The sequence below is a fragment of the Pristiophorus japonicus genome, chromosome 6 (assembly GCF_044704955.1).
Source record: "Pristiophorus japonicus isolate sPriJap1 chromosome 6, sPriJap1.hap1, whole genome shotgun sequence".
Lineage (NCBI taxonomy): Eukaryota > Metazoa > Chordata > Chondrichthyes > Pristiophoridae > Pristiophorus > Pristiophorus japonicus.
In genome coordinates, this window is record NC_091982.1 from 199,579,250 (window position 1) to 199,603,954 (window position 24,705).

The following is a 24,705-nucleotide window of genomic DNA, read 5'->3' on the forward strand; positions in this document are numbered from 1 at the left end:
TATCCCCTAGTTTGTTTCCCCCATGAGTGGAAATATCCTCTCTGCATCCACCTTGTCAAGCCCCCTCATTATCTTATACGTTTCGATAAGATCACCTCTCATTCTTCTGAACTGCAATGTGTATAGGCCCAACCTACTCAACCTTTCATAAGTTAATCCCCTCATCTCCAGAATCATATATTGTGTAAGACATGCAAGTAGAATGCACTGACTCCCTAATTAGTAATATTCTCATCTGAAAATCTATCAAAAATTTCACACCAGGTGTTTTCATGCAACCAAAACATTGCAATGCTTTGGTAAAACTGGCACAAGTGCTGACCAAAGAACATTGCCACAAAAATAAACTGCTCCAAATGGAAAACCTATTACAAAGCCAATGAAGCAATGAAAAGGACTGAAACTTCAAAAAGGATAGGAAGAGGGAATAATATGGCTTTCATGGGGGTATTGCCGTGCCAATTGCAGTCCAACATATTTCATTTGAGATGCAAAAACACTGAACCAATACATCTGAACAAAAATGTACTTTGACTTTCACCTTGCAAATATCACAAAATACACAAGATTTTTTTTGTTTTTATTTTCTGTAAAAATGTATGACCACATGCAGACTAAAAACCAGTCTAACAAAGTAATCACCACAGTTTTAACAAATGAACTCTTACTTAAATATACCCAGTGTCCATTTTCATTGTATAAAAATAAGGCATATTTCTACAGCAATCTCCTTTCAAATTCTGTAGAATAGAGAAAAACTCTGCATACATAAATTTGTCCATGGTTAACTGTACAGTCAAATAAAGTATTTCTATATTTCTGAAAGTGTGCAAATTCTTTTGTTAGTTTTTCCTTTGCATAAACCAAAGAACTTTGTTTTTAAACAAACCCCTTATAAAAAAGCATCATTCACAAGTCAATACACTACACATTTAACGTAATTACATTTAGCATTCATTTTTAAATGAGCTCTTCAGTATTTACCGATGATGCCTGCCGTGTCCTGAGTGACTACTGCTGTGATGCTTGCTTTTATGGGATCTTTCATAAGATCGCGATCGCTCATGTCTATCCCCATGATGCTCTTTGTCATGTCGTCGTTTCTTCACAGGATCACAGCGGTCCCTGGATTTACTACGGGTGCGGGATCTACTGTGGGATTTCTTCCTCTTGTGACCATGCCTAATAGAAACCTTGGTTTCCTCACAGTGATGAAATTTCGACTTGATGTGTGGTGATGTGTGGTTGTGACGTCGACGAGGGGACATACTGCGACTATGGGACCTACTCCTTGATCTGGAACTATATGTTCCAGATCTGCTTCTTCTATTGTAACTGAAAGGAAATAAAAAAACAAATTAAACCAACACAAAACAAAGTAGCTGGGGAAAAGCTTATTTTAACAGACTATCTTGGGTGAGGTACTGGAGGACAACCAGCACCAATGAAACTTTACCCTTGAGTTGGTTTTATCAGGAGGGAAGAGAAAAAAAAATTAGCAGAAATTCTTGGGATAGCAAAGTGCAAATACACATGGACAAGTTATGCTCTCCATAGCAATATTAGTCAGTCTCAATGTTCTCAGAACAGAGGATGAGCATAGAGGAAAATCAGGTAGGGTTCCTGATCACTATCCATGCTCACTTTTCAGGTGTTCCAGAGTGAATATTAGCCAAGTAGTCAGGCACAGTTGTGATGCTCCGGCCACAGCATAGTATTCTTCACCCTATGTTCACATGAAAAGTGGCCATGAGTAAAATATCCAAGTGCCTGTATAAGATTACCTAAGCATGAGTCACAGCTTTTAAGACAGGTGGTGAAAACTGAAAAGGAGCCAGATGGGGAATAAAGCTGGCCAAACTCATACATTTTGAAAGCTGTAATTATCTTAGCCAGAACAGTTTTTTTTTAAAAAAAGGACCCCAAGTCCATTAAGGCTTGTATTTGGCTACTTGTGCTATAATTTGATTTTTGTGTTTATTATTTGAGCAAGGAAAAACATTAAGTAATCCAGTGTAAAGTATTGCTATTACAGCAAAATTTATACATGAATAAATAAACTAACTGGTTAAATCCAGCAATGTCCCATATTATTGTTTTGATTGACAAATTCAGATTCCAGTGTACATTAAGAATCGTAAAATATGGGCATGTTCTATCACAATTTGTCCCAACATTTTCCATCATAACTTATGTACACACTTGAGGTTGACCAGTGTAATCTAGTCATTCTAATTGTACAATCTAACCATCATGTTCCACAAATTGCTCACTAGCTTCTCAACTTTTCTTTACCTGTTTTTCTTCGGTAACTGGATGTTTAAAACAAGGTTCAAATGGGTTTTTTTTTAATTAAAAATTAACAATCTTTTGATGCCTTCATTAATGTTTTTACTTGAAGCCCTCTGCACCACACAATCCTGAGATTGGTTTTGTACCTAACCTGAATTTGGATTATGCAGTTTATCTGGATGCATCAATTCCAGTCAAATGTATTGATGGCATTTTTTTTTATAAAAAGCTTCTAGCACTTTCTGCTCTAACATTTCTTCAAATAATTAAAAAGGGGGACAGCACAAGGTAAAATTTACATTTTATTTAAATAGAGGCTGTATGCTCATGTGCATGCTGTGCCGGAAAGCGGATAAAGTGACAAGTGTTCAGATTACAATCTTTTGTTTAGTGTCCTAGAAACCTGGGGCCAGGAGATGGGAAGAGAAGAGAAAGACAATGGGAAAAAAAATTGAACCAAAGCCTGAGGGAAACAGCAAAGGAGTTTAGAAAGGAGGGCTAAGAGAATTGGTACAGGCAATCCCCTTTAACCTCCACCCAAATGCCGATTGCAGTCATTGTTGTATTCTTTCCCAGCCACACTACATTATATCAGGCACCATCTAAAAAAAACAGCAAAAACAAGACAACAGCAGATAGGCAAGTTACATTCTGACTGACTGAAATGCTACAGGAAATCACCCAGTAATGTTAGAAATTTCTGTGCACATTTCCCATTATAAATGTGGTCACAGAAATTGCCCACTTAAATTTCACATTGTAATTACACCATTTTGCCAGTGGATGCAGCATTACCATTGTCATCAGGAGGTCGCAATTGGAGTGACAAGTTTACATTAATAATGGACATTAACAGTGGACGAACACATGACTTCAGAATAAGGACTGAATTACATCTGTGCATCTTGGTCCAATTATCCCCACTTCACTCGACGGCTCTGCTTGGCCTCAGCTCTATACAACTAGCACTGGGCTACTAAAGAATTTTTTTTCTATAAATTGGATATATTGCTAAAATCAAATTATAGTACACACTAGAGTAACAAAATACATCTTCAGGTAATTTTGGGTCCCATTTGTTAACTTGGTCATGGATGTTAATTAACATAATTGTACAAGTTGCAAAATACTTGTTGACTAGATCAATACATTATAGTTATAGGCCCCAAGTTTCCACATGATTTGCTCCTGATTTTTAGGAGCAACTGGTGTAGAACGGAGTATCTTAGAAATCGGAATTCTCGTCATTTAGTTTGCTCCAGTTCTAGTCAGTTAGAACAGTTTCACTTTGGAACAGAATTTTTTTCTCAAAAGGGGGCGTGTCCGGCCACTTACACCTGCTTTCAAAGTTTCGTCAGTGAAAACTTACTCCAAACTAACTTAGAATGGAGTAAGTGAAGATTTTTGTAGTCTCGAAAAAACCTTGTCTACACTTTATAAAATCAGGCGTAGGTTACAAATCAGGCATAGGGAATGGTGGTGGGGGTGGGTTTAAATAGGGAAGTTTACAAACATTAAACACTTCAGTTTTACAAATAAAGAGCCATCATCAATAACAAATGATAAATACATCAATAAATCAACCAATAAATCAATCAAAAAAAATTAATAATTTTTTTTTTTTAAATTCAAATAAAAAAAAACATTTTCTACTTACCAACTGCAGCACCGGGAGCCCTCCAACAGCGTGCTGGGATGCCCCCCCACCCCCCAAAAAGTGTGTCTGTCATTGTCAGGGGGGGGGGGGGAGGGAGAAGGGATGGGATGGGGGGGGGGGGGGGGAAAGAGAAGGGGATTGGGGGGGGGGGGAAGAGAAGGGGATTGGGGGGGGGAGAGAAGGGGATTGGGGGGGGAGAGAAGGGGATTGGGGGGGGGAGAGAAGGGGATTGGGGGGGGAGAGAAGGGGATTGGGGGGAGAGAAGGGGATTGGGGGGGGGAGAGAGAGAAGAGAAGGGGATTGGGGGGGGGGAAGAGAAGAGAAGGGGATTGGGGGGGGGGGAAGAGAAGGGGATTGGGGGGGGGGGGAAGAGAAGGGGATTGGGGGGGGGGAAGAGAAGAGAAGGGGATTGGGGGGGGAAGAGAAGAGAAGGGGATTGGGGGGGGGGGGAAGAGAAGGGGATTGGGGGGGGGGGGGAAGAGAAGGGGATTGGGGGGGGGGGAAGAGAAGAGAAGGGGATTGGGGGGGGAAGAGAAGAGAAGGGGATTGGGGGGGGGGGGGAAGAGAAGGGGATTGGGGAATAGATTGGGGGGGAAGAGAAGGGGATTGGGGGGGGGGGAAGAGAAGGGGATTGGGGGGGGGAGAGAAGGGGATTGGGGGGGGAGAGAAGGGGATTGGGGGGGGAAGAGAAGGGGATTGGGGGGGGAAGAGAAGGGGATTGGGGGGGAAGAGAAGGGGATTGGGGGGGGAAGAGAAGGGGATTGGGGGGGAAGAGAAGGGGATTGGGGGGGGGGGAAGAGAAGGGGATTGGGGGGGGGGAAGAGAAGGGGATTGGGGGGGGGGAAGAGAAGGGGATTGGGGGGGGGGGAAGAGAAGGGGATTGGGGGGGGGGGAAGAGAAGGGGATTGGGGGGGGGAAGAGAAGGGGATTGGGGGGGGAAGAGAAGGGGATTGGGGGGGGGAAGAGAAGGGGATTGGGGGGGGGAAGAGAAGGGGATTGGGGGGGGAAGAGAAGGGGATTGGGGGGGGAAGAGAAGGGGATTGGGGGGGGGAAGAGAAGGGGATTGGGGGGGGGAAGAGAAGGGGATTGGGGGGGGGGAAGAGAAGGGGATTGGGGGGGGGAAGAGAAGGGGATTGGGGGGGGAAGAGAAGGGGATTGGGGGGGGGGAAGAGAAGGGGATTGGGGGGGGGGAAGAGAAGGGGATTGGGGGGGGGGAAGAGAAGGGGATTGGGGGGGGGGGAAGAGAAGGGGATTGGGGGGGGGGGGAAGAGAAGGGGATTGGGGGGGGGAGGGAAGAGAAGGGGATTGGGGGGGCGGGGAAGAGAAGGGGATTGGGGGGCGGGAAGAGAAGGGGATTGGGGGAAGAAGGGAGGGGGGAAGAGAAGGGATTGGGGGGGGGAAGAGAAGGGGATTGGGGGGGAAGAGAAGGGGATTGGGGGGGAAGAGAAGGGGATTGGGGGGGGAAGAGAAGGGGATTGGGGGGGGAAGAGAAGGGGATTGGGGGGGGGGAAGAGAAGGGGATTGGGGGGGGAAGAGAAGGGGATTGGGGGGGGAAGAGAAGGGGATTGGGGGGGGAAGAGAAGGGATTGGGGGGGGAAGAGAAGGGGATTGGGGGGGGAAGAGAAGGGGATTGGGGGGGAAGAGAAGGGGATTGGGGGGGGGAAGAGAAGGGGATTGGGGGGGGGAAGAGAAGGGGATTGGGGGGGGGAAGAGAAGGGGATTGGGGGGGGAAGAGAAGGGGATTGGGGGGGGAAGAGAAGGGGATTGGGGGGGGAAGAGAAGGGGATTGGGGGGGGGAAGAGAAGGGGATTGGGGGGGGGGAAGAGAAGGGGATTGGGGGGGGAAGAGAAGGGGATTGGGGGGGGGAAGAGAAGGGGATTGGGGGGGGGGGAAGAGAAGGGGATTGGGGGGGGGGGAAGAGAAGGGGATTGGGGGGGGGGGGAAGAGAAGGGGATTGGGGGGGGAAGAGAAGGGGATTGGGGGGGCGGGGAAGAGAAGGGGATTGGGGGGGCGGGGAAGAGAAGGGGATTGGGGGGGCGGGGAAGAGAAGGGGATTGGGGGGGCGGGGAAGAGAAGGGGATTGGGGGGGCGGGGAAGAGAAGGGGATTGGGGGGGGGAAGAGAAGGGGATTGGGGGGGAAGAGAAGGGGATTGGGGGGGAAGAGAAGGGGATTGGGGGGGAAGAGAAGGGGATTGGGGGGGAAGAGAAGGGGATTGGGGGGGGAAGAGAAGGGGATTGGGGGGGGGGGAAGAGAAGGGGATTGGGGGGGGGGGAAGAGAAGAGGATTGGGGGGGGAAGAGAAGAGAAGGGGATGGGGGGGGGGAGGAGAGAAGGGGATTGGGGGGGGGGGAGGAGAGAAGGGGATTGGGGGGGGGGGAGGAGAGAGGAGAGAAGGGGATTGGGGGGGGGGGGGAGGAGAAAGAGAGAAGGAGATTGGGAGGGGGTGGAGGGGGGAGAAGGAGATTGGGGAGGAAGGCTGAACGGGGCGGGCCCGAGACTTCGGACAGGGCGCGTCCCCAGCACCAGACTTACAGGTAGGTGGCGTTGGGTCGGGTCGGGGGAGCGCGGGTGGTTAGAGGTCGGTCGGCTCGGGGGGGAGGGAGGTCAGGTCGCATCCAGTCCGGGGGCGGGGGAGCGGGAGTCGGGTCGGGTCTGGGGGGGGGGAAGCGGGAGTCGGGTCCGGTCCAGGGGCGTGGGGGAGAAGCGGGAGTCTGGGTCGGGTCCGGAGGCGGGAAGCAGGAGTCGAGTCGGGAGGAAGCAGGAGCTGGGCATCGGAGGAGCCTTATTCATGCAGCCAGGGCCTGCATGCTTCGGGCCCCTCCCACACAGTTTTGGGCACCTGGAGCTACTGCACATGCATGCGCAGAGGTCCCGGCACTGTTTTCAGCGCAGGGACCTGGCTCCGCCCCCTACAGCTCCTGCTGCGCTGCGCCGAGGGCCAGAGGACCTGCAGGGAGGTGGAGAATCTGGAGGGTTTTTTTAGGCGCACTTTGTGGCGCGAAAAACGGGCGTCCAGGTCGGGACTGCGCCGTTCTAGGCGCGGCTCAAAACTTGGGCCCATAATCTTTTATACCCACTAATCAAACACTTAATACTTACTGCCTTCGTGGAGAATGGGACCTTGATCTTGTTTGTGACCTTGAACGGCTGATGCTCCTACTGTTTCGGCTTTGTTTATTTTCTTTCCTCAGCCTATAGGTTTCGGAACACAAGATTTTTGAATTACTATGCTGTAAAATATTTTCAAAGTACAAAACTAATTCAGCATGCAGTACCTCAATTACCATAAAGAATTTATATGTACAAGGAAAAATTTGCAGACCAAGGGGAAGACTGATGCAGTGGCACTAATTGGATAGTTCCTTCAAGGAACCAGCACAGGTAAGAATGGCCTTCTGTACTGTAAGATTCTATGATTTATTTCCACTTTGGCCAATTTCTGATAACCTAAACTCGAGAGATAATTGAACAGCCTCTAAAATACATTGAAGTACTTAATTACTAACCCATTGTAAGGGCTTTTAGAGTTCAACTGACGGTCTTCTGGCTCCTTTTTGATAGCTTTAGGGTTCTGAATTCCAGGTGTCTTATCTTCTGCTTTAGCTTCTCTTGGTGAACCTACACAAAAAGAGTCCTATTTTAGAATCTGAAATTCCAAATATTTTATATAGTATATTAACTGGTGTTTAGCTATATACTTAATAGCTTCAAAAGGAAAATATTTGAGTATAAACTTACTTACAGTTCAACAGATTTACTTTAATTTGTAACTTGCAGTTAAATGAACCACCATAATGTTAGGGCTGAGCAGCTCCAGTCAGTCAGCAGATCCATGGATAATCCTAGGAACTGGTCCACTGGTCTTGCTAGTATTTATTTTGCCAAGCTTTGGACATCTGCAGTCTGAATACAAGCGGCACTTTAAACGCACTACATTTTATATACTTACATGGTTTAGAAGCTGGAGAGAAGCCTCCCAATGTGGAAAGAGCAGGTGTTCCATCAAGGTTCAGTCCTTTAGCTTTCAACTTGGCTTCCTGTAATGCAACTTTCCTCTTTTCTACTTCCTTCTCCACATGCTCATAGTTAGGCTGTTGAAACACATTTTTTCTTCAAATGTAGCAAAGCAAAAGCCACAAGATGCAGTACTATACAATGGGGATCCAATGTTAAAATGTCATAATTGGTTAATTAACCCTAAAAGAATATTTTAACATTACTTTTGTCTAACTGACCTTCTTTCGAGTATAAAGTTTTAAAGTAGTAATGCAGATATCATGGATTTCCTCTTCTGTCGCACCAAAAAGCACAAACCAATGAGGGTGATTCGGTAAAACAATCTGAAGATGTAAAGAAAAAAAACTGAAGCACAGCAATACAAAATACATCATTGTGAAATACTAAATTACAAGTATCTGCTAACTAAAACAATACAGCTAGCTGAATTATTCATTGCCAGCCATGTGGATACCTACCATCTTGGATCTTCCCTTACCCCAGGGAGCTGCTCTGTAGAGAATCATCTCGGTTTACCTAGAACCAGCGACAAGGGATAAGGCCCCCAAAACAGGTACTACTTTGCCTCCCAATTAGCATGCAGCAAAATATTAACAGAGCATTTCATCTGACAGTCATTAAATCAGGTGTTAAAATTAGTGAAGCAGCTAAAAATGAGATGCGCAAATGACCACAAGTCTGATCAGTCTCAGAAGGAGAGTACATTAGACATTGCAAGTACTTCCACATGCTTTTTCCTTTAATCAGTAGTTCTCCACTCACTTGTAAAGCTCTAGCTGCAAGGTAGATGCAAGCACAGGCTATAGTTTCTGGCTTAAACCGGACAAATACACTTGTGCGGAGACTGTCATTCATGTAATTCCTGAAAGACAGAGACAAGAGTTATTAGAAGTTACATTAGCTTTCAAGTGCATAGAAGAGGAGACTCGGGATGTTCTTTTTTCTTAATTGAAACATTAAGCCCTGTGACACCTTCAGCAGAGACCTCCAAAATTTATAACATTATTTGAAATATGGAATGCACAATATAAACCATATTAAGCAACATTTCAAATTTGTATATACACTTGTATGGAATGTTCCAAAACATCCAGCTGAAATTCTTTTGCAGCTTTCAGGGAAAGGCAACATCCAGGAGTAAGCTAAACAGAAATGGGTTCCCAAAAAGAATACATGCAGTCTCCGCTCTAGAAATTGAACAATTCATAGAACAATAAATTGAAAAAAATCTAGAAAGTACACAATTTGTGCCCACTTTTGGCACTCACTAGCTTCCCAACAGAACAATTGAATTACATCTATAAAATGTCCAAGTCAAAAGGGACCAACTTACAGTAATTTACACTACAACCACCACTTTATGTAGACACATTATGGAACTACATCAAGGATAATTCAGTTTTTCCTCAAGTTTCCTCAATGGGAAATGGATCACATGAGACAGCATGGCACCACGCAGAGCACAAAGGTTATCATGGACAGTTCTTGGAATGGGCCTTAATTCTCAGAGGCAATGCAGATACTGCAACCGACTTCCCCAACCCAAAGAAAAAGATGCAGTGCACCTACTCAATGCCCCAATAGAAGGGCACAGAAAATGCCAAAGGACAGTAGCAACCATGATCTGATTGGCCATTATGACTCACTGCACAAGCTCACAATGTGGCCAAAGTACCAAATGGCCACTAGCACCTGTGGAACTTGCCCCAGCATGACTTACTGCCTTCATGACTACTCAGGAGGGGAAAAACTGGAGGAAAGAACAAAAACACAGTACTTCCAAGTTTAACTTACCAGAACTGGTAAGAGCTCCTTTATAATGCTGACAAGACCATGCCAACTGCATTAAAGGGTTATATCTGAAATAGCAATCTCTTAAAAAGTGATGGGAACTATTTGCAGATCTCAGATTTCATGCATTCATGGTTGTCTATTTTAAATCTCTGATCCCTTACCTGGCAATGTCATTTTCAAAGTTTAAAAAAAGTTAAGTTGACAGCCTTTATTCTGTTTTAACTTTGCTACCCTCAATGTCAAAACCCATCACATTTGGGAAAAAGATGGAACATGACCAAAGGGTTTTCACCTAATCATGAAGAATGTCACTTGTGGATAAAGCTCAGAAATGTTGCATATTGAACCAATCTAGAAAAGGACTACAGGGTTAGAAATGCCTCCAGTTTCCATCCAAACAAAAACATGCTGGTATACAAGATATTCCAGTTAGAGATTTTACTGTCAGATCTTTTGCAACAGTTCAACAGAAACTCTGCGGTACAGGAACATATCAAATTACCTGTTTTGCCCAATAGTTCAAACTACAATTTGAAACCAAGTTAATTTTAGACAATGTCATTCACATTAAGTTCAGCTAGCAACAAAAATTGTAAAGTTTAATTGAAGTAACTTAACTGCCACTTCATTAACCTCAGCTTCCCAAATATCTAGCTTTTTCTTTAGGCAAGGAACAGAATTGCTTAGCCTAATTTTAATTACTTGTAGGCTCAGCTTCAATCGCTGTAATTGCTTTGGGAATACAGTAAACGTGGAATGAGTAGGGAATGAACATATTGGAGCCACTGAAGCAAACAGTGCTGTTCAGTATAACAATTTCAAAGCCAGGAGATAATTGCCAGTATTGGTCTGGCGCTATAATACATATACAGAAGGGAGGCTGGTTGGACATGAATTCTCCATTTGCTTCCAATGCATTCACAGCTTGCTTGCATCTGCATTTGGTCTGTGGGGCACCTAGTCATATATAGTACACACATTATATCGGCATAGGTTTCCGCTTAAACCTTACACGGCATTGGTTGTAATCTGCTGCACAATACAAGTAGACTTACCAACTTTCAGTATCCACCAACTGTCAATACTTTCAAGCAGCATTGATCACACCAAGGCTTAATTTGCATTACATTTTTAAAGGAAACGTGTTAAATTGATGCAACTTAAACCGGTTTCATGTAGCTTAGCTTGAGAAAGTCCAGCTGGCCTTTGTTACCATTTCAATTATGAATGGAGATTAGGAAAGCTTTCAATTAAATTTTTTAAATAGCCATAATTTTTGTTTTCAGCACTAACCATAGCTGCAGCATTGGTAGCATTTCACAACCACAGTTAAAAGCACAAGCAAGCCCCATCCTTTGATCAATTGGAATCAACCATATGCAGAAAAGGTCAGATCGCAACCCAATACCCACTTTCCTATTTATATGCGAGAAGGGAAATGGATTTACCAGTATACATACATGGAACTAGTTCACAGATGCAACTCCCCAGCTTACAAACTAAACAGTGACTTAAAGATGAAACTTGAATTAAAAGCTTAAGAGCAATTGCATTATAATTATTCATTCATTCTTCAGATTGCTATAACCTCAGCTATTCTCCCCTCCCCCATCCCAACAGGAAACAGAGAATTATTGGCAGGAAGGTCTAGTCATGGTTAGATTGTAGTCTGTAAAACAGAGCGGCTAAGACCATCAGTAATAGTGTGTTGCAAAATCATTCCATATGCACCAGTTATGTTAAATATTTAGAGTATACTGTAGCAATTGCTGTAATCAAGTCCCTTTCTTTCAACATGCTTTAAAAAAAAATTCATTCTAAAATTTAGCCAACCAGAAATGTTAAGACATATAATCTAAGTTACTGAAAGTATGCGTGTTGAATATCCATTGCCAGAAGTCAATACAAATCCTTCAAAAGCCTGCCAGAACTAGATGATGTTGCCAGATGTTTTGTGACCACTTCAGTGAATAGCTGTCTCGGATGAGAGCTTGCACTGGATTGGCTGAAGGGGCAGCCAATCAAAGGCCATCCAGAGGTCAAGTAGTTGAGAAGCAGAGTTCAGAGTTCTTTGAGTTTTATGACTTACCATCATGGACTACCCTTTAATTAAAGAGTAGAAAAAAGAAAATAATTAAATTGAGTTCCCCTTTATGGTAGCAAACAAATAGGCCATGAAAATAGTATGCAGAAATTTTAATACCAGTTTCATAAAGGATTTACAGCACAAATGTACATTTTTTTTTACAAAGTTGCTGTTAGTGAAAATTTGCTTGTGTGCTGTTTCTGTATAGATACAATTACAAATGTTAGAATGTGAACTCAATTTTTTGCTCTAACTTTTAGATATTATATAAATAAAACATTTCAATTTCTGGTACTATTTCCATCGCTATATCACATCAAAGAAGAAACTTACCAGGCTGTTTGGACAAGTGTTTGATTCCGTTCACACTCAAGCACTTGAAGATACATAAAAATGATCTGGCAGGGAAGAGAAAAAAAATTACAGATTGAGTTTTTTTTTTTAAATTCCAGTTTTACACAAATAAAATGCAACTGTCTGCAGACTTACCTTGTGTGGATGCTTTACATGAACACAAAATCCTAATTCCTTCAGCACTCGTCTTTCTGCTTTGATCACTTGGTTTTTGGTGTTAATGTAGTTTTGATCAAGTATCAGTGGTGTTGGAGTCCTGCTTTAAAAAAATCAAAACTATTTGCAAGTCTAAAACAAACGCTTGAAATTAGTTTCCATTTCTAATTCTCTACAAGGGACTTTTTTTCCCTTCCAACCAACCATCGGAAGAAACTCCTGTAACTGCACCCAAAGCCTTGGTCTTGTGCTGTCCATTTCAAACTGAAAATTACAGTAAATACACTGAACAGCCTGTTTAGCAGTTATCACCAGTTATGAGGAAAATATTTGAGTGGTAGAACCTATCCAAAAAAGGCCATTAAAATAGATAAGTCATTAAAGCCATTTCAGTAAAAGTTTGCTGAAAATTACATAACAGATTTAAATAAATTCAAGCCAAATCATGTGCATTTTCTTAATATTCATTTTAACCAACACCATACTTATGCTACAATTCACAAAGACCAAGTTTCTGAAAAAAAACCTGACACTTAGGATGCAATTTAAATGTACAGAATGTCACTGAATTGAATCCTCTTCAAATGTGACTATTTAAAAAATTACATTTATTCATTCTTCTGATGCCAATCTGCTCATGAAACCACACAATTAAAAAAACCAAGTCCTTTTTCAATGTTATGTCATCTTAAACCACAGAAAATATAATTCTGCAATACAACACATTGAATTAAAGTTTACATGGTTCTCATAATACTGACTTGTTCGATCTGTAAACGGTTTACTGCATTATTTAAAACAAACATTTTAAAGCAGACACTCTGCTGCTTATTTCTAAGAAAATCACCCGAGTATGTTTTAACAAGACCAAAAGTTTGCTACTCTTTAAAAGAGAAGGCACCTCTAAAGTATACAAGCTTCTGTACAAAATGTAAGCGTCTACTCGCCTGCAATGAGCCAACTTTGTCCTCCATATCCAAATCTGTGCTACAAAGATTTTTAAAATTATGATGCCATTTTCAGGACTGAATGCTATTACCTCCAAGTGTGGTTTTTAAACTTTTATTTGCATGTATTGATGTAGTGAACTCAGCTTCAGGCTTATTGGAGCAGTACAGTGGCCACAGGCCGACATGGCTCACTACAGCCATTCCAATGGCAGTGTTAGAAAGGATAGCTGTGTTCTTACATATAATTTAGTCTTCAAATTTAGGATTTGTACACATTGAAAATCAGATTTATTAAGTATTCAGTAATTAGATATGCATAAAATGCAGTACATATGACAAGGCTTACAGGTTTAGTCAGAGGACTCAAATGCGTTAGTTCTGAGCTCAGTTTCTTAAGACTTTACGAATCCCAAGTCTCTTCCCACTTTTTTTTTTATACCTTTCTTGCTCCTTCTGCCAATCCTCACATTTCTGCATTACACAATAGAACTGCATAGATGAATTTTAATGAGCTTGTCCGTTATCACTTATTTCCCATAGACCGTTACAATTCCCCTAATTTGATATCTTATTGGTAATTTCACTCGTGTTCTATTTTAATTACAAGTCTGTACCACTGCATATTAATCTACTTCCAAAAAGGGCGATGTATTCGCAGACATTGTCTTCTGCAGACCTTAACTAATTAAAATTCTCAAATATATGCATCAGTATGCGTTGGAATGTCTTAATTAGGTACTAAATTGCCCATTGCTTTAAGGTCAGTCTTCATTCAACAGTTCAATGGTCACTGCATCTAAATTGCAGGCTAAAGATTACTACAATATAAAGATAAATCAATAGCAGTATATCAACAGACTTCAGGACAGTCTTATTAACCCTTCCCTTATAGGCAGCATCTTTTAAAAGGTGGCTGTGAAACATTGCACAGTTCACTCAAAATTACAGAAGTTATTTTATGCCCAAAACCTACATGCAAGAAAGAAGTTACAATATCAGTACAAGAGCAATCAAAAAAATTAGTCAACAGAAAAAGCTATTAGAAAAATAAGCAAGTTAAAAATCTGCAATAAGAAATTTAAATATGTGCCTTAGGGTCACAAGTTTGTGTTCCCTGGAATGTCTGTTGTGCTATTAGTAAATTCCAAAACTCTTTTTATACCTTTTTCTTACCACTTCTACATGACAATCCATCCATTTCTGCTTTACATAATACAACTCCACAAAGTTTTCTGCATCCCTGAATTGTAGACTCTGATCCTCTACTAGTTGAAATTCTTCTGGCTGGGGTCAGCATTATTCATTTTAAAAAATGGACCCATTTACTACATACCACGTTCAAATGAAAGCACTTGCTCGAAGTGTTTATAAATGCTATTAAGGCCTACTCACCTATTAACTAGTATGAAGATGAATGTTGTTCTATTTAATGGGATCCAATTCTAAACATTTGGATTGTCATTTGTAAAAATGACAATTCAGTGAAAAGCAGTCCCAACAGATTCTACATTTAGTCATTCTTACGTTGACAATATGCTCTTTGGATTTCAGAAACTGACTAAATTCACATTCTAAAACTTATTTACTAAGTATTTTAAATTCATAGAATTAAGAAATGTTAACAGCAAGAAAGTGAGCAAATGGTTTTCAGATACAAGCAGCTGAATTGTGGTGTCAATGGTCTTTAGATTTCTGTATCTTTTAAAAACTAAATGCTTGAATTAGAAAATGATGATTCAATGGTTGAACATTAAAACATTCACTGAGCAGAGGATTATGAATAGGCTTAAAATGCACCATAAGCAATTTTCCAAATAGCATTCCTTCTTTTGCATATTTACCAATCACCCAACATGGAACAGATACTTCCCATTACAGACATGCTGGGCCGAATGGCCCTCTTCTGTGCTGCACATTTCTGATTACCAAACGGCTCCACTAAATTGACTGGCTTCCACTATTCTTTCTCAACAAGATAAATTGAGTGCCTTTTATTGAGATTTGAAATCTCTACTAGAGTGCAGTCTTGAGAAATATAAACCAGCAGTTCCAGTTAATCCCCAGTCTGTATTAAAACTGACTGAGCTCAGCGTTTCAGATGCTACAAGTGACATGAGTGAACTCTGCAGGGAAGCAAGGATGAGGAAAACAAAAATCAGCCTGGGTGAGCAACTGCTTCTGATTATACTGCTGAAAAATGAATGTGGATGACAAGGAGTAAAGAATCTGGTTTAGCTAGCAGTGGTCTCCATGGCCATCAAATCACAAGAGAGAGAGAGAGAGAGAGAGAGAGAGAGAGAGAGAGAGAGAGAGAGAGAGAGTGAGAGAGTGAGAGAGTGAGAGAGTGAGAGAGAGAGAGAGAGAGAGAAAAGGAATTAAAGAAAAAGTGCACTGAACGCATTGCAAGTGTTCAGGGTATGAATTTTAAAAACAAAGTTTTCCCCCCCAAAAAAGAAACTGAGCATCCATGCCTCTTAGTCACTAACAATCCAGGTTATCTTCCTAGAAAAATGTTTTAACAGCTTGTATGTGAACTCTTCCCATTATAAATAACTGTGCTGCCCATTTATAATGGAAACTGCCAATGTAAAGTTGTTGAGCAGTAATTACACCCTCCCACCAGTGGTGGCACTTTTGCACTTCAGTTTGAATTTCCCTGTGCCTCAGCCTGCACTGCAAATAACCTCCAATGCTGCAACCAACTCTGCTTCCAAAACTGTTGTATCAAAGTATATTAAAAATAAAAAGGTAGAATATAGGACACTTAAAATGGGTCCAATTACACAGCCCAGTTCAATTATTCCTCGCCCTCTAAACGCCTTGCCTGAAGACACCATGAAATGCCATGGGAGATGAAATTTTTAAAAATCCAATTTATACATTAGTATATAAATAGGAAAGCATTTTAGAAAGTAATGTTGGATTAAAAGCAGGACATTATTTTTCCTGATGCCGTGCAGTAGATGTTATGCCTTTATGTACTGATATCATTAAAACCTTCAGCTATAAGCAACATTTGAATAAAACTACCTTAGTGCAGGATACTTTTATTAACTGAGTGTGTGAATTTTAAAAAATCTGTTGTGATGCGATGCTAGCTTTCCATTGTTGAATTTGGCCTGAACTAACATTGTGTTTCTCTTCTCATCCTAACTTTTATATTTCTAACCATTACTTACCAACCGTTTCAAGATCACAGCCAAGCTTTTTCTACCTCAATACAAATGTGCCATCTTGTAGCCCTTGCTCTCCCCGACTTGCTGCCCATGATCTTCCCGGTGCTTCTGGTTGACCAGTTAGAATTTTGTAGAGCTGGTGGTTCGGAAAGAACTGGTCCTAGCCCTACTTCCTCATTGGTACATTTAAGATTTATCTACCATTGAAGTTTCAGTACCAAGAACAAACTTTCCAAGACACTCGGCCAATGAAATTCAATAATAAAAGCACAACTACAGCACAAGTCATTGGGGCTTGTCAGTAGTCTGGCCACCCCTAGAAAGTATGGGTGCATTTACACGACAAATTTGGTGTCGATGTTAAGTAGTTCCAGCTTTGAATTACATCAAACTCTTGCAACATAAACTGGGTGTTTCCATCCAATCAGTTTGGATTGTAACAGAATGAGACTCTCCAAGGAATCCCACACAATCTTAGTGGGAGTTCACATCTTGACCCCAGACTCGTGCTGAATTTCAACTACTACTGCAGGGTTGACTTGCATTAAAGCACTTTGCACCAGCGCTACAGTTAAAGTGTAAGTGCACCCTAAAGACGTACATTTACATAGCATGTAACAATCTTTCAAGAGCATGTCAAAAAGACACTTCACATAAATGAATTACTGTGAAGTGCAGGAACTATAATGTGCATAAACAGCAGCCATTTCAAATAGTAAAATTCAACAATGAGATGAACCATATTTATCTTTTGTATGGTGTTGGTTGAAGGAGGAACATTGCTCAGGACAGAACTCCCCAATAGAAAAGGGTTGGAGCCATTAGGTGGCTGATGAGGATCGCACTGTACTGTTAGAAGAGCTGCCCATTGTTCTTTCAACAGTGCAGAGATCCTTATCAATTACCTGAACCAACAGGTGAACTTCAGTCTAACATCTTATCGAAAATGCAACTAACAATGCAGCCCTCCCTCAATATTGCATTGGAGCATTAGCCTAGATTGCATGCTCAAGTCCTAGAGTAGGGCTTGAACCCAGAGATTTGACTCAGGAGGCAAGGTAGAATAAAAAAATGTTAATTTGAAAAAATCCTTCAGAGATTTCAAATCAGGTTTGAGATGGCACCTTAAATATCCAAGCCATGGATAACAAGGGTGGCTATAGATTTTCTTTTTGCAAAGATGAACATTTCTACTTTCTAACAGAATTTCTGTCAGTCACCCTAAGCAAATCCACATGTTATATTTTGGACAATTTTAGCCATTATTTCTAAAAATAGTACCGCTATCTGTTAATCATACACAAAAAAATCCATTGACAGAAGTGCACATTTGTCATTAAGGACAGAATTGGCAATTCCTCACTTTACTACAAAATTGTAGCTTTTATTTTCAAAAACCAAGTTCTAAAACTCAAGCAAAATGATAATGTGTATTTAAACTTCCAACATTTTGATCTATCGCCATCAGTATTTCACTAACTCAGGCTTTCAAAGGCCCTATTATAAATTGGGTGGAAAAAAAACAAATTCTGATTCTTTATAATCTCCAAGTTTCTGAAGAAACATACTAACCTCCCTCAGAGTAGATAACTAAAGCCAAGGCAAAAATGTGATGGTACCACCTGGACAGCAAAGACAAAAAGCTGAGAACCAAGTACAGGAGTTCCTAGGTTTTAATAGTGCTGTGCCCAACCTTCCAAAGCCCCCGATTCCAGTGACCCGTTCAAAGAGCACTGGTTCTCCATCGGGATCAAACGGCACTTCTTATTTTCACTGTTGCCATGTCGACAGCTTCATCTTTACGTACCATTCCACATCACCCAGTCTTTGGTAAATGTAGTTGGTCGCTGTTAGGTTGGTTGCAAGGGAAAAAAGAATAAAAGTCAATATTGCATTTTAACTTCATGCACAATAGTAAAAACGATCACAGTAAGAAGCAACCCGAGAGCAATTTTCACATACAATCGTACTTATTCTCTAATCTAGACTAATTCTCTATCAATGCTTTTTTGAAATTGTGAAATTATGTTTCGTCACGTCTTTTTGGCGAAAAAAAGTCTTTCAATGTGGAAAAAAGGATTTTACCTCCTTCCCTCCCTCCCCCACAGCAGAGATACAATGGGTGTTCATAAAACTTAACATTCTGTAGATTAAATATGAACTGATTGGCCTTTCATTTTTAACTATGCAAGGAATTACTCTTGCCTCATTATTTTACTTACATAATTCTCTGGCTCACCAATTAAGGAGTTAAAGATTTTACCAGCTTCAATTAAACAGTTGAAGGTATACAAAAATACAATGCATACACATTACAGCATTAAAGAATGCAACTTCTCCTTTGATTTCTTACACAGCTCTTCCAAGCATAACATTTGGAAACTATTTCTTGGTTTTCCGCTACATATGCAGACTGGAGTATTGATGTGTTCAGAACAGCCTTAAGTATTCAGATTCAGGTCTGACACACTGCTGCACCTAGATTCATACTGCCATTACACAACTAAACTACATTTATCGAGTTATGTGTTGCTTCGTGTTAGTTTCCAGAATGGCTTCTTCCAAGATGGTAAATAGCATCACAATGCTGCATCATGACATGCACACTCCAGTGAGATCCAGAATGCTATTCGTTCCTTTACATAGTTCTCATCCACTTAGCTTACTCACAAAATTCCAGACTCTGATCGGCAGTTCTGCAAGCTAACTAAAGGCACTTTTATATTTCGTGCTTTAGTTTGGGTGCAAGTATGTGTGCTCCCTCCCTGCATTTGCAACAAAATCCATCGCCCCAGTGGCAGAATTGTAAACCACATTAAGATTGGGGACTGTTTATACTATACAAGAGTGCAGTTAACAGAAGGAAACCCAGTCTCCCTCCAACAGCAACACTCCTGCATAGTGCTAAAGGCATATTTAACCCTGACCATAATAGAATACGCCAAGAAACTAGTCTAAAAATGAAGCTCATTAATACCAGTGATGTAATTCTTTTAGTTTATTTCACAGAATTAAGATAAAGGCAAAATAATTTCGAATTTAAATTGCTTATCTGTGTTATAGCCATCCATTTAACATGCATATGACTCAAATATACTATGATTCACTAGCTTACCTTAAAACCTTTTCTATTTTAGTTTATTGCCTGTTTAAAATGTATTTGTTTTATTGCCAAACTAAATTCAAAGTTCAAAAATTCCCATCATCAGATCAACTGGCATGTGTTAACCAATTTTCTTACTCATTCCCACCCCAATTTCTTGTTCTTAAAAGATTATGACTCACCCTGGGGTAGTTTTACTTGTGATAGAAGATCCCTTGTACCACATAAAAGTGGCCTTTCTTCACCCGTAAGCTTAAGTCAGTGAGCGTTAGCAGGTTACTCTGTCAGAATCTTATCAGCCAACCCCCTTGTACATATTCCAGCAGGGGTTACTGGGTGGTAATGATTTCTTGCTGTTCATCCTTGCCCAACACACTGGGTCACTGTAACCAAGTGTAGCACATGTGGTACTAAGACCTGATAACTCAGTAGTCAGGAATTGAGCCTGGGACCGTCCTGGTCTGTACGGCTCATTACATCATTGTTTTCCCCACTGAGCCAACAGTGAAGACTAGATGCAACTGATTAATAAGACTCCTGAAAGTTTGGGCATGTTAAGGAATTTGTTTTGCATATTAGTGAACACTGGAGTTGAAGAAACGGGCTTACCTTTTGCCTCTTAGCTGACGCAAGTGGTGGAACACATTTATCACATCTCTCACACGACGAGGCGCTTCTTCTATTTTTGATGCAAGATTGATACAAGCCATTGCAACAATCTGAAAAATAATTTTGATTACTAGCGGATCTCCTGTGGTAATACACTCACGGTCAGCAGATACACTATTTTATAACTGGAGCATTATACCCTGCAACAGAAAATGCATTATTCGGTGCAAGCTGGACTGATCCTTTAAGGCCACAAGTCCAAACGCTGTAACATACTGAAGTTAAAGGCTAATTGGTCTTTGGGCACCCAGAGATCAATTATAGTATTTTGTTGCTGGGAAAGTTGCTCTGCAGATTAAATGTTATTTTTTGAACATGACAGAAATTTTCCTGTGAGATCTGAAGTATGAGGCTGATACCACAACTTATATAGAGATATTAGCCAACCTCATATGGCACTGCAGAGTGAAGTGCGGCATTCAGCTGAAGCAGGGTTAGAGGCCAAGGGATGACTGGACCAGGAGTTGCCCAAATAACTATCACTAGACAACAATAAAAGGGTGTTTGGAGACAATTTTGGTGTGATAAACGTACTATAACATAAGAAATAGGAGTAGGAGTAAGCCATTTGGCCCCTCGAGCCTGTTCCGGCATTCAATGAGAATGTCTAATTTTCCACCTCAACTCCACTTTCCTGCATTACCCCCATATCCCTCGATTCCCTTAATATCCAAAAATCTATTGATCTCCCGTCTTGAATATACTCAATGACTGAGCCTTCACAGCCCTCAGGGTAGAGAATTCCACAGATTCACCACCTTGAGTTAAGAAGTTTCTCCTCATCTCAGTCCCAAATGGCCGATTCCTTGTTCTGAGACTATGACCCCTGCTTCTGGACTTCCCAGCTAGGCAAAACATCCTCCCTGCATCTACCTGGTCAAGCCGTGCAAGAATTGTGTATATTTCAATGAGATCACCTCATTCTTCTAAACTATATAAATACAACAAATTGTATTTATATTGCGCCTTTAACATAGTGTTATGTAGTGAAACGTCCCAAGGCTCTTTCCCAGGAGTAGGTATGTTTTAAAGAGCATCTTGAAGGAGAGAGAGGTAGAGAGTTTTAGGCAGGGAGTTCCAGAGCAACAGAAGGCACAGCCACAATGGTTGTGAGATTATAATCAGGGATGCTCAGGAGGGCAGAATTAGAGGAGCAGACATCTCAGGTGGTTGTGGGTCTGGAGGAGATGAGAGAGAGGGGGAGGGGCGAGGCCATGAAGGGATTTGAAAATAAGGACGAGAAATTTGAAAGACATTGACCTACATTGGCTTCCGGTTAAGCAGTGACCACAGGGGGTGATGGGTGAGTAGGACTTGGTGTAAATTAGGACACTGACAGTTTTGGATCACCTCTAGTTTACGTAGGGTAGATTGTGGAAGGCCAGCCAACAGTGCGTGGGAATAGTCATGTCTAGAGGTAACAAAGCGATGGATGAGGGCTTCAGCAGCAGATGAGCTGAGGCAAGGGCGAAGTCGTGCAATGTTACGGGGTGGAAATAGGCAGTCTTAGTTATGCTGAGGCTATTTGGTCGAAAGCTCACTTCAGGGTCAAATATGACACCAAGGTTGTGAACAGTCTGGTTCAGCCTCAGACAGAAGTTGGAGAGAGGGATGGAATCAGTGGCTTTTTACAGCATCACAGTAAAGATTGCCTAATGGCAGAGGAGCCCAGCAACCAATACCCTATAATTGATTTCAAGACCAAAGATGATCTAAAAAGTTGTGGGTTCACGTCACACTCCAGGAACTTGAGCACATAAATCTAGGATGACACTCCAGTGCAGTGCTGAGGGAGTGCTGCACTGTCGGTGGTGCCATCTTTCAGATGAGACGTTAAACTGAGGCCCCGTCAGCCCTCAGGGAAGTTATCCCCGCTGACCTGGCCAATATTTATCCCTCAAATCAACATAAAAAAAGATTATCTGGTCATTATCACATTGCTGTTTGAGAGTTTGCTGTGTGCAAGTTAGCTGTCAAGTTTCCCATATTACTTCAAAAGCACTTCATAGGCTGTAAATCACTTTCTGAGATGTCCGGTGGTTGCGAAAGGCAAGTCTCTTAATTCAGGTGTTTAAGATGACTAAAGAAGTTGGATAGGGTAGAGAGAGAGAGAAACTATTTCCTCTGGTGGGAGAGTCCAGAACAAGGGGCATAACCACAAAATTAGATCTGGAGCATTCAGGAGTGATGTCAGGAAGCACTTCACACACAGGGTAGTGGAAATCTGGAACTTTCTCCCCCAAAAAGCTGTTAATGCTGGGTCAAATGAAAATTGCAAAATGCAGATAAGATTTTTGTTTGGCAAATGTAGTAAGAATTATGGAACCAAGGCAGGTGTCAAGAAACAGATCAGCCATGGGGCTGAATGGCCTACTACCATTATGTTCCTAAATCCGTGTCATGCACGTTTCAGTGGAATGATCCAACCAGAAGCCCTTAAATATATTCCAGTGCATTAAAGTTACCACGAAAATGCAATCCAACTCCAGCAGTTTAATAGATTTTAAAAGTTCAAAGTGCGCAACTTTTTTTTTAAAAAAGCGTAAAGGACCGAGTTTAAAGTAAAAAGTAGCGTTTAGCTAGCCTGCCAGAAACTGAACGCCCCACAGCTCTCAGTGGGCGAGGGGAATCCCGGGCGGCACCATCCATTTCCGCCCCGCCTCAGAGCGCCGCTGGGCACAGCAGGCCGCTTCCATTTTGTTTTGTGAACCTGCCGGCCCCACCTCCACCCACTTCCGCCAACGGCCGGGCCTGGGCCCAGGCGGCCCGGAGACGAGAGAAAAAAAAATTAAAACCCATCCCACCGCCCAACACACACACACACACACACAGGCCGAGCGGATCGGCAGAGAACCCCCCACTGGTTAAACCCCAGTCACTTTCGCGGCACTCACCTCGAAACTGTGTTTAACGAAGGACTTGGAGAAGAAGAAACGCTGGAACAGGACCTGCGCCGTCGCCATGGCCACCTGCGGGCAGAGAAGACAGGACAGTGAGTGAACGGAGAAGACGAAGACAAGGCGCGGCCTCCCAACCCCTGGCCCGGCACCCACCTGGGGTAAGCGCAGGAGGATCCCGGCCGACTGGATCAGCTCGCAGCCCAGGATGCGCAGGTCGGTCTCCACCTCCAAGTCCAGGCCATCCTGCATGGACGGGGTGGGCGACAGCTTCTCCTCGGGGATGAGCGAGTTGTCGATGGCGAGGAAGACTGCCGAGTAAACCTTGTCGCCGATCAGGATCCCTTCGCTCGCGGCCGACGTTGACGCCATTTTGTCTCAACAAAAAAAAACGGGGAGAAATGGCCCTGGAGAGGCGCAGGCGCACTGCGCAGCGCCCAACTCCTCTCAAAGCAACGTGCCGTATCGGTGCCCGTCGCAATAGAGAACCTCCCAGAAACACTCCAAACCGGCGGTTAAAACACGTAAAAATTGACTTCGAATGGTACCTAAATATTGATATAGCGATTTTAAATTTTCCGGAGCCTCCTAAGCTTCGTGTGTGTGAAATGACAATCTGAGTTTCGCAATTACTATGGGGAAATGTGACGTAATTTCTGGAAATACTGTGACATCTTCACCTGCGGAGTGAGCGAAACCCGGAACTCATTTCGTAGTCACTCGGCGAAAGCGCGCGACCCGCACCCGCCACTGATGTCACCGGGAACCGCTCCTTTGTGACGCAGGCGCTGATGTTTGACGCAAGGTGGCCAATGCCAATTGTGCAGAGAACAAACACTGCTTTCCTATTGGCTGATTGGCATTGAAATTACGCAGACCCGTGTTTTACTGGAATGCAGAGCCGCTTTCCCCGCGGGTAATGGTTGTCTCATCGGAACACAATGTTCCCTTCAAGTAGGGAGATATCAGCCCACAGCCCAGGGACAACCAAAAGTCAAGTCACAAAAACAACCCAAGCATAACATTAGTTGGTTTATTCTTGTTTCTTGTAATACTCCTCACGAATTAATATCTGCAGATGGAATACAATATCGGAAAGTATGAGGTCATCCACCTTGGGGAAAAAACACAGTAAAAGGGAATATTATTTGAATGGGGAGAAATTACAACATGCTGCGGTGCAGAGGGACCTGGGGGTCCTTGTGCATAAATCCCAAAAAGTTAGTTTGCAGGTGCAGCAGGTAATCAGGAAGGCGAATGGAATGTTGGCCTTCATTGCGAGAGGGATGGAGTACAAAAGCAGCGAGGTCCTGCTGCAACTACAGGGTATTGGTGAGGCCGCACCTGGAGTACTACGTGCAGTTTTGGTCACCTTAATTAAGGAAGGATATACTAGCTTTGGAGGGGGTACAGAGACGATTCACTAGGCTGATCCCGGAAATGAGGGGGTTACCTTATGATGATAGATTGAGTAGACTGGGTCTTTACTCCTTGGAGTTCAGAAGGATGAGGGGTGATCTTATAGAAACATTTAAAATAATGAAAGGGATAGAC

At 42.4% G+C, this 24,705-nt stretch overlaps 1 protein-coding gene across 3 annotated transcripts; it reads right to left on the reverse strand.

Moving 5' to 3' along the window:
* Positions 1-595: 595 nt before the first annotated feature.
* Positions 596-23,827, reverse strand: ccnl1a (cyclin L1a). 3 transcript variants are annotated; one of them, XM_070883553.1, is made up of 11 exons: positions 23,308-23,827; positions 23,149-23,223; positions 20,195-20,304; positions 12,336-12,456; positions 12,180-12,244; positions 8,729-8,828; positions 8,185-8,289; positions 7,899-8,040; positions 7,456-7,567; positions 7,049-7,141; positions 596-1,335 (listed from the first exon to the last, which is right to left on the reverse strand). In XM_070883553.1, exons 1-11 carry the CDS (start codon positions 23,521-23,523, stop codon positions 981-983), a joined length of 1,494 nt encoding a protein of 497 aa, XP_070739654.1. In that variant the 5' UTR covers positions 23,524-23,827; the 3' UTR covers positions 596-980. The 3 variants fall into 3 exon arrangements, with proteins under 3 accessions (XP_070739654.1, XP_070739653.1, XP_070739655.1); XM_070883552.1 differs by having other exon boundaries at positions 12,336-12,459; XM_070883554.1 differs by having other exon boundaries at positions 597-1,335; positions 12,336-12,459; positions 23,700-23,822.
* Positions 23,828-24,705: the final 878 nt, after the last annotated feature.